The 8,325-nt window shown below is 37.6% G+C and overlaps 2 protein-coding genes across 7 annotated transcripts in view; one reads left to right on the plus strand and one right to left on the minus strand.

The window, feature by feature from the left end:
• LOC106872245 (CD151 antigen) overlaps positions 1 to 5,551 on the plus strand; it is an 89,088-nt gene extending 83,537 nt beyond the window's left edge. For all 4 annotated transcript variants that reach the window (XM_014919160.2, XM_014919159.2, XM_052969153.1 and 1 more), the window contains 4 exons: positions 47 to 145; positions 1,129 to 1,284; positions 2,857 to 2,940; positions 3,390 to 5,551. In XM_014919160.2, the coding sequence (XP_014774646.1) occupies positions 47 to 145; positions 1,129 to 1,284; positions 2,857 to 2,940; positions 3,390 to 3,455 (405 nt within the window). In that variant the 3' untranslated portion in view covers positions 3,456 to 5,551. The remainder of the gene's footprint in view (positions 1 to 46; positions 146 to 1,128; positions 1,285 to 2,856; positions 2,941 to 3,389) is intronic.
• LOC106872244 (ferredoxin-fold anticodon-binding domain-containing protein 1 homolog) overlaps positions 2,128 to 8,325 on the minus strand; it is a 26,613-nt gene continuing 20,415 nt past the window's right edge. For all 3 annotated transcript variants that reach the window (XM_014919158.2, XM_014919157.2, XM_014919156.2), the window contains exons 6-7: positions 6,453 to 7,933; positions 2,128 to 4,193 (exon numbers count right to left, since the gene is read on the minus strand). In XM_014919158.2, the coding sequence (XP_014774644.1) occupies positions 6,826 to 7,933 (1,108 nt within the window). In that variant the 3' untranslated portion in view covers positions 2,128 to 4,193; positions 6,453 to 6,825. The remainder of the gene's footprint in view (positions 4,194 to 6,452; positions 7,934 to 8,325) is intronic.

The following is an 8,325-nucleotide window of genomic DNA, read 5'->3' on the forward strand; positions in this document are numbered from 1 at the left end:
CCCAATTAGTTGTAATTGTGTTTATTTTTCTTTGTGTGTTGTCCAGATGAATGCTGAGCTGAAGAAGAGTCTGAACCACACAATGCTGGAGAGTTACAGATACAACAGAGAAAAGACTGAAGCCATTGACAAGATGCAGATTACAGTAAGTCTACTGATTTGTTGTTTGTGAACTGGAGTAGTAGGAGTAGGAGTAGGTTGGCTGAGTCGGTGGAGCATCGGGGAAATATCTTGCTGCATTTGTTCTGGATTGCTACAGTCTGAGTTCAAGTCTTGATAAGTTCTGTTTAATGTTTGATCCCTTTTTTGGGGTGATGAAATACCAGTTATATAGTGAGGGGTTAATGCCCACCACCCCATCAGCATTGCAGGCCTTATTCCTAAATAAAAACTAGTGATTTTTGTTGTTGTTGTAGTATTCCTGCTGCAGTCAATGAATGTTTGTAGACTTCCTGGAAACAGCAGTCAAATTTTCAAATAATCGTAACCTATCAGATAACAACAAGACACGCTCTGAGTAATGTAGACTGAGATGGTCATGACAGGAATGTCTTTAATCGCAAGTCTGCTGCTTGTGTGGTTAATAAGCAACATATTTCTAGCAATGAATAAATTCTGGGCCTCTGTTTTTCCTGTTTGTTTCAACTCTCACCTCTCCTCCGGTCAGACACAAACCACTGAAGAAGCTGGGATATGTGACATGATGTGTGTGGGGTGGGGGTGGTGGTAATTGACCAATCAAAGCATTGTGAAAAAACAGGTGGGGGTAGCAATGTAATTTCTTTCTGGTGGTTAGAGTAATAATTAGTAGTATTATATAGATATTAAATTAACCGTTATAATTAGATTTCCCTGATAGTAATTAATACAATATTAATTAGATGTAAAATCACCACCAGGTGGCACTAATTACTTCTTCCATATAAAGACAGGGGAGGTAACTCAAAATCGGTTCACTGAATACTCTATGGAAGTGAAGAATGGGACACAGAAATATTGTGGGAACTGTTTGACATATAATGATTGCAGTATCTAATTCAGTCGACAACTGTTTTCCCCTCTCTCATACATCTGCCCCTCCTCTCTAAAGCGGGTCTACTCCTCCTGTCACTCTTTTCTCCCCCCCAGTTTCACTGCTGTGGTGCTGGTTACTACAAGGACTGGCGGGCAAGCAGATGGCTGCGGTTAGACAAAAATACAGAGAATAAAACGCCTGATAGTTGCTGTAGAACCCCGAGTGATGGATGTGCCAAGAGGGATCATCCTTCAAACATCTACCACAAGGTAAGTTCACACACATTCACACATATGCGAAAATATACAAACACACACCTCAATATATAAATATATCATCCTCCCTCCTCTGGCCCCTCTGCTGGTGACACGTAAAAAGCACCCACTACACTCACGGAGTGGTTGGCATTAGGAAGAGATGACAAACGACTGAGGTATCTAACAGTTGTTTCTTATGACAAATTAAATTTTCTGATCAATCATAACTAAATTCCTTGTCATTGAGCCACAGATTTCGAAAATCAAATTTGTTTTTCTTCAGGATATACCATTTCAGCGACAAATTTACAAACATACACTCCCATTTAGATAGAGATCTTTCTGATGCCTGGTTGAGTAGGAGGGCAGAACGGTGACCAAGCAAGCTGTGGGCACAAACCTGGGTGAATCTGACCCCAGGAGCAGATCTTGGTGGTAGTAAAAGAAAAAATATATGATATATAAATCAATTTAAATAGCTTCTTTTTTGCCTGCTTTTAGTGTTGTTGTCTTTGTGGCCATGTGGGTAATTGCACATGCTGTATTACACATCCTGAGCAAGGTTCAATCCCTTCCAGGAGCACTATCCTTGGTGTTAATAGAAATTTGAAATATTTTAAAATATAATATTTACTCCCCGCATTCCACTGCTCTTGTAATTCCTTGGGAGAGTTACAGATTGAAACCCCCTCCCAGTGCATTAAATCCCTACTTCATATCTATCTGTCTATTTATTTATATATATATATATCAGTGTTGTCCTTTTCCCATCCAAATGACTTGATCTGGGGTTGCCTGTTGAAATTGAAACAACATGGAACAGCCATATTCTGATCCATTAAGGGACAAACAAAATCTGTTGAATTCACTTTTATTTGATGAAAGAAACAATGAAAAGGTTACAGAAGTGGAATGAAAATTGTCACACCTCAAGAAAAAAAAACAAAATGAATTTAATAGTTTTCGTGTCTACAATGATCTGCTTCACATGCGTATTTCCCAGTCTACATGATGTATAATGCAAAGAATTTGTGTCTCAGATTCAAAGATAACATCTAGTTAGAATTCTTTGGTACTCTAGGCAGAAGGCCTGGAATTTTGGGGAAAGGATGAAAGGCAAAGTCAACCTCGGCAGAATTCAAAACCAGAACATAAACACAGTTGGAATACTGCTTAGCATGCTAATGCCCCTGTTGGCTCTCCGCCATCTTGATAGAATTCTGCAGTCAGAAAGTGTTTGCAAACAATTGTAATGTGTATGCACACACATACATGTGTGTGTTTGCATGTTATATAATGTGTGAAATGCTGGAAACAGTTGAAAAGCTCTTGCACAAAATGTCCATCAGGCCACCACTGTTTTTCTAAATAATTGTTTTTTATATAATTAATACTTTGTTATAATTAGAAAATTTTTTGTTGTGTGTGTATGTATATATATATAATCTAGCTGCATGGAATGTGTGTATTGTATGCTTGTATATAACTGTGTGCAGAATTATGTATAATATATATGTATATATATCTAGCATTATACTGTTGTGTGTTTATACAATGTTTATCCATATCTCACTTGTTCTCCAGGGCTGCGCTAGAAAATTGGAAGAATTTTTCCGAGACAATCTCTATATAATTGGAAGTGTTGGTCTCGGTTTGTGTTGTTTACAGGTGAGTCACGTATATATACTCTGCCGTCCCCTCTAACCCTTATCAATATGATGATAATCCCAACAATGTCTATTGGATTTATTACATCTGGGTAAGCTGTAGATGGCGACAGGGCCTAGACTTAAAGGGAGGGGCTTAGAGTGTGTGGTTTATGGGAACTCTGGTAGAGGTAGACATAGCAGTGAGAGGGGAAGGGGTGCTTCGTGTGGAGTCGGAGCACATTCTCATTTGTCTCCACCACCATCGCCCTTATTCAGAGTAATGGCCTTATTTTATGGAATCGACATTTAAGGGTTCCCTTGTTTTTAGCTTCTCACTACTCTGCCCAGTTCCTGGGGGAGAGGTTAGAATTAAGGGTGCACCTGATGGAGTTAGTGTAGGGGGCCACAGACCATGCACCCCCACCCATCATCACCAGTTAATCATCCCTTTTTTTTTTTCCTTTTCAGATAATCGGAACAGCGTTAGCATGTTGTCTTATGCAACGTGTCAAATGGGGAACAAGGCTGCAATAATTGGGTGCAGCGTTGCACAACATTAGATCTTTTGCTGCATCATGCTGAACTGCATCAACACAGAACTATATATGCATACCACTAATATACACATGCACAGACATGGTGTTATATATATATATATACACACACACACTCCCTCAATGTCTCTCAGACCTACATATATACATACTGCTTATACACACTAATTAACAACACATCTCTGACTATATATATATATCATTTCACTTATATACATATGCATGCAAGACCACATACATACCCCAATCCATATGTATATAGACATACACGCATATACATGCATACACACAGAGAGACAAATATATAGACATGTGCATGTATACAGATGTCTGTAGAGAAATATATATACATGCAATTTGGATTTAAAAATGAGAGACAACAAAATACTCAATCGGATTTGGAAGATGGAACCTGTCTGAGTTGTTTCTGTGAGTTTGGCCGTTTCCATTCCAGGAGAGATGCACGAAATGCAGAGTAGTCACCGAATATATATATATATATGTAATATAAAAGTATTGTAGATATAATATAAACAATATTGTATGTGTGTTGACACTGATTCAAAAATGAGAAAAAAACCAAAAACCTTGAATTTGCTTGGCAGACAGCCATTGATATAAAAATGTGGCATGAAAGCCTCACAATCATCATTCTTGATATACATTTCTACAGCAAACACAGTGTGTGCACTGGGCCCTGGATCATCCATGATAGAAACTGAAATGAAATAATGGTAAAACATTAGCTACATGAAAATACTCTTACCACATGTCGAGCTTTTATTTGTGCTTCACTAATGACAAGTGCAGCCAAGATTTTTTTTTTTTGCTGCACTTTGGGGTGTATGTGTATAAATTGGTTTTATGTTTTTTTTCTTTATATATGTGTATATGCACACACAGTTGGTTTCCTTCAGCTTCTGTCTCCCTGATTTACTCACAAAGTCTAGAAAAGACACTTGCCCTAGGTGCCATGCTGGGGGACCTGAAATACACTTTGTAACCACCGTCATCCTCCCCCTTCTTCATTAAGTCATATATATAGGTGTGTGTGTGTGTGTGTGTGTATATAAAATCTTTGTGATTTAAGGACGATTTGTCTGCTGTTGGTAAAGAGGGAACTGGTCCTGAAGAGCAGGGTTTCACAGCCCTTATACTAACAAAGATCCCTTTTCTTTAAACTAATTTTCCCATCGACCCAACCTTTTGAAAGATATTTGTCTTCTTAACAAAACAATTTTGAACTTTGCACATGCCCACTCCTCATAGTCCAGTGGATTAATATGAAGATGTAACATGGTAACATGTTAGTCCGTCAACCCATTGATAAATGGTTCAAGTCCTCCTATGGTAGTATCAATTCCAAATATTGTTTCATACAGTTCTATATTTAAGAAATGAAGAATTATTTACATTATTTACATTTGACGGATATTTGTCCTCATCTTGTTAACGCATTTCGGATGATATACCCTCCAGCCTTCATCAGGTGTCTTGGGGAAATTTCATACCTGGGTTCTCATTCCAAGCACTGACCTGAATAATAATAATAATAAATACCTTAGGAATGAGAACTCAGGTTCGAAATTTCCCCAAGACACCTGATGAAGGCTGGAGGGTATATTAGCCGAAACAAGATGAGGACAAATACCCGTCAAATATAAATATTGTTTATATTAAGATTTAGTCGTTAACCTATATTAAATATTTGTTTTATTTCAATGAACTTATTGTTTTGCTCTCTACGTTCTACACCCATCATTCAACTTTTAGTTGTAGAATTCATATATATATATACACACACCCATCCACAGTTTCTGTCTCACAAATTCACTCACAAGGGGGTCTTAGTAAATCCGGGGTTAGAGCAGAGGACCCCTGGTCTTTATGCCATGCAGACAGATTGAACTCAAAACCACATCAGCAGCATTAAGGAAGCAATTAACCCTTATTTCACTGTTAGCCCCTTAATTTCATTATTGTTTCATTTACCAATCATTTTTCTTTGTTATTTTTATTTCTCAGTTTTAACTAAAAATCAATATAAATTCAATAAATTAATTTATTTTCGTTGTACTTGTTTTTCGTCTTGTTTTTTCTTTTAATTCTCCAAAAAAAAAAAAAAATTACTATTTCTCACTGTTGATGCCCAATCGTGACCCAGAAGACTTACGATTGAAGCTGTACCAACCTGTCTAAGTCTACATTGTCCCATCTGCCTCTCTGTGTCCAACACAGTAGAGAGTTGAGGGAGACTTGGATGCTATTTCTTGCAGCCAAACTCTATACAGAGACTTTCTTCATTAGAATCTGGCCAGTTCCATCTGTCTTACTCAGGTCAGTCATGATCTAACACATTCCAGCTGTGACACCCACCACCTCATTTTAGAGGAACTTTGCCATTACTAGCAGGTAAAACGACCACATCTTAAAGTTTCTGATTTTCGATATTTGGGTGGATATGAAGAGGGGAGGAGAAGAAAGAAAGAACAGACAGGTGCTTACACAAAGTATAGCTGTGTGATTACGTTTGCGCTCTGACCACCATGGGTTCACTACCATTGTGTGGCACCCTGGGCAATGTCTTTTATAGCCCCAGGCAAACCAAAGGCCTGTGAGTGGATTCGGTGGATGGAAACTGACAGAAACACACCATGAATGTGTGTGTGTTTGTCTCTTTTTCTTGGTATCGTGTGATATTTGTAAATGAGCGTCACTTATTGGAAATAAATGACGTCTATGAAAACAGGCGAGGGTTGGCAACAGGAAGAGCATTCAACTGTAGCGAAGCTGCCTCAATAAATTCCATCTGACCCTTAGAAAAGTTAACGTTAAAACGATGACATTGATTAGACTGCGTGTAAATAAATATACACACGTTGTGTTACAAGTTTGTATGTAATAACTACGTTTGCTCAGAGTTAATTCAGGAAAAGCGAAATAAAATAATGCAAGGGAAATAATTCTGGTTACTTACCTTTACTGATGACATTGTTGCCTCCCTTGGAAATAAGCAATTTTTAGCATTCTTGATAGGTCACAGGTTCAAATCCAGGTAATCGAGATATTTGGTAGCTGTTTCTAGTCGATCAGCTGGCCCTCACTTCAGTAGAGATGGTGTTATGACTCCTGAAGAGGGCAGCAGTCTATCTCAGGTGACATTCTCCAAACATCTGATCCTTATTCACATCACTAATGGAAAGTATTTCAATCTGTTCAGGCTCAGGGCCAAGGTGCCACCACCACCACCACTGCCATTTCCTCCCTGAGTTGAAGAAAGTATTATTAAAAATGAAAGAATTTTTTTGGGTGTGGAAAGGATTTTAAGAATATTATTTCGTTTTGAGGAATCATCGAAGAGTGATGGCCATTTGATGAGCAACTTGTGTCCGGAGAAAACTTTGAAGTTTCCACGAAATATCATATGAAAGACATTGGTGCCATGATTGAAAAGTGAAACGGTAGCAACGGCTGATTCTGTGAGTATCTGGTTCTTGATAAGTGTCAATAAGGCAGACATTTCTTACACAGTCCCCAGTGACATCCCTGATGATGTTGTGAAAGAAAAGTTCATCAAAAGAAACCTCGGAGTTTTCCCAGAAACTCATGTCATGATTAAACTGAAGAGGATAAAAAGTCAAAGGAACTAACTTGTTACCAGGACTCATTATGGGAAGTTTGCTGAAGTATTTAACAAAATCTGGTTCCCAGAGGAGATAATCATGTTCTACAGAAAAGCTAAGTTGGGAAACGGTTGGAATATCCAAGAGAAATGCCAAAAATGTTTGCTGTTTTTTTTTAACATTTTTAAAATCTATTTTCCAAATTGCACCTAAATTTCTTTTTGTGTCATCACGACAATGAAATATCTGCAAAACACATGCGACTGAAATGGTCCCAGATTCAACAAGTTGTGGATCCTCCGGATAATGGCCAGAAACACTGACACCAATTTTTTCCAAAATTTTTGAAATGAGGTCAAAGAGTTTTTTACTTTCAGACAGTGTGTCTTTCTCTTGTGGCAGGATTCCCAGCAACTCAAGTGATACGGGGACATAGTTATCCAAAATATGGCCCTTCTTAAAAACCAAACCGTGTAGAAGCAGCAGTTGGTCAATGCCTATATCTTCTGTTGTAAGTAAGTCGGGTACATTCTCCAACAGAGATGTTCTCAGGTGATATTCGGCCACAGAACACTGACCACTGCTTTGGTCGACTATAAACCCTGTTGGCTCTTTTATTAAGTGATATACAAAGGATGAATGGCCGATACTGGTACCTCCCTGGGGTTCTGTAAGAAATTTTGGTGCCAATAGTGATGAATTGCATCGATGGTGAATGATAGAGTCTTGAGAAGATTCTGGAACAGTTTTACAAGAGTGCAGATTGGAAAAGGCTAGTTTCAAGTTGGATAAAATAGTTTTTAGAGGATGACAGCCCGATTGGTTCATAATTTGTCTGCAAAGAAAAGGAAAATCTACAAAATGTTTGGAGAAAAATATTAAAAGAGAACAATGGTAACAGAACAAGAAAATTATACAGATGTACAGATAAAACAGGTTTTAGTTAAAACAAGTGTTGAATTGTATAGGTTTTCGATAAAATAAGATATAAATAAAACAAGTTTTAGATAGATTGTTCATCTAATTATTTTACAAGAATATTTCATTATCAAAATATAAATTGAAAATTAATAAACAGCCTGGTGTAGCCATCTGGTTTCACCAGTCCTCAGTCAAATCGTCCAGCCCATGCTAGCATGGAAAGCGGACGTTAAACGACGACGACAATACGTACAGACATATATATATATATATATATATTATATATATATATATATATATATATAT

Source organism: Octopus bimaculoides, chromosome 7, assembly GCF_001194135.2.
Source record: "Octopus bimaculoides isolate UCB-OBI-ISO-001 chromosome 7, ASM119413v2, whole genome shotgun sequence".
Classification (NCBI taxonomy): Eukaryota; Metazoa; Mollusca; class Cephalopoda; order Octopoda; family Octopodidae; genus Octopus; species Octopus bimaculoides.